This window comes from Acanthisitta chloris, unplaced genomic scaffold (genome assembly GCF_000695815.1).
Source record: "Acanthisitta chloris isolate BGI_N310 unplaced genomic scaffold, ASM69581v1 scaffold1158, whole genome shotgun sequence".
Lineage (NCBI taxonomy): Eukaryota > Metazoa > Chordata > Aves > Passeriformes > Acanthisittidae > Acanthisitta > Acanthisitta chloris.
Genome location: NW_008686251.1, coordinates 9,361 through 10,570, shown reverse-complemented (window position 1 = coordinate 10,570; position 1,210 = coordinate 9,361). Strand labels below are relative to the sequence as shown.

The window sequence follows — 1,210 nt, the reverse complement described above, 5'->3', positions numbered from 1 at the left end:
GATCACTTATTTCATTCCTGGCTTAACATGGCAGCATTGGACAGTGGCTTAACAGAGCAGGCACACAAAAGGAAAAAAAGATTCTTGTTTCTCAGGAATTGATTTCATTTCCCTGGTAAGAAGATCAGTATTTTTTGCATTAAAATTTCAGTTATTCTGGAGGTATAACTGCCTTTTGGGAAGGAAGTGGGAGCATGAGAATGGGTTTGATAAATCATTCCTTGTTGGTAGGTGTTCTTTACAGTATAAACTTACAACAGCAATTCTAAAACCTGTACCGCCAACTGGCTAATATCTCATGTTCAGAATCACTGAGTATGGGGATAGGAGTAATATACTGTTGATGATATTGTCAAAGAGGAACAGCAATCTCACTCTTCTGTGAGTGATTAGGACAGGGACAAACTCTTTTAAAGCATTAAGGGATCCACTCTGACTCAAGACTCACGCTTTGAGAGGTGGTTGAGAGCGACATAGGTTCTCAGTATGATTTATGTGCCCTAAGTTAACTTCTTCTCTTTGGCTGAATATCCTATGATGTGCATAACATATGAGTCTCAACATTTCCTGCTCATGTGGAAAAAAATAAACAAATAAACTAATGCATTTGTGAGATACAAAAGTGTGATGAGTAGCATGAGGTCAAAGAGTGAAAAACAGATATCCCATAATGCTTATTCTCCTGGTCTGTGTTCAACAGAAACATTGCTAAGAATAATTTTGGTTTAGTGTAACATTAAAAAAATAACTAAAATATGAATACATGAAAAGAATACATTTGAGGTCCGAGTCAAACCCTTCCCCAAAATCCTTTACTATAGCTTCTTCACCAAGTATTTAGAAAATGCCTAGAAGCAATACCTAAGATTATAAACAGAATTCAGAATCTTTCCTTTTCTGCCTTCTTTTCCTTTATACTGTATCCTTCTTGCTACACATTCACAGCAACTGCATTACTGCACAGCAATGATGGTAAAAGTGTGTTGAATCTGTATGAAGGGATGGCAAGCCTGTGCAGAACATGAGTCCTTGAGCACACTACAGAGCATGCATCTTCAATCAAGCTGGATAGATTTATTTTAAAATGTTGAAATTAAATCTATTAATATTTTAACAAACAGCAGCTAGAAATGAAAGACACTGAAAAAAAATATAAGGACAGGACATTAAGCTGTCAGAGAGCTCTGCCTCCTTACCTGATACTGTGTGC

At 36.6% G+C, this 1,210-nt stretch overlaps 1 protein-coding gene across 1 annotated transcript in view; it reads right to left on the bottom strand.

The window, feature by feature from the left end:
• Window positions 1-1,210, bottom strand: part of LOC103807308 (usherin-like) — a gene marked incomplete at its 5' end in the record, with an annotated part of 81,574 nt that overhangs the window by 73,694 nt on the left and 6,670 nt on the right. Inside the window, 1 exon segment of the mRNA XM_009080036.1 lies at window positions 1,166-1,210. This exon segment is cut by the window's right edge and continues 172 nt beyond it. Within this exon segment, the coding sequence (XP_009078284.1) occupies window positions 1,166-1,210 (45 nt within the window).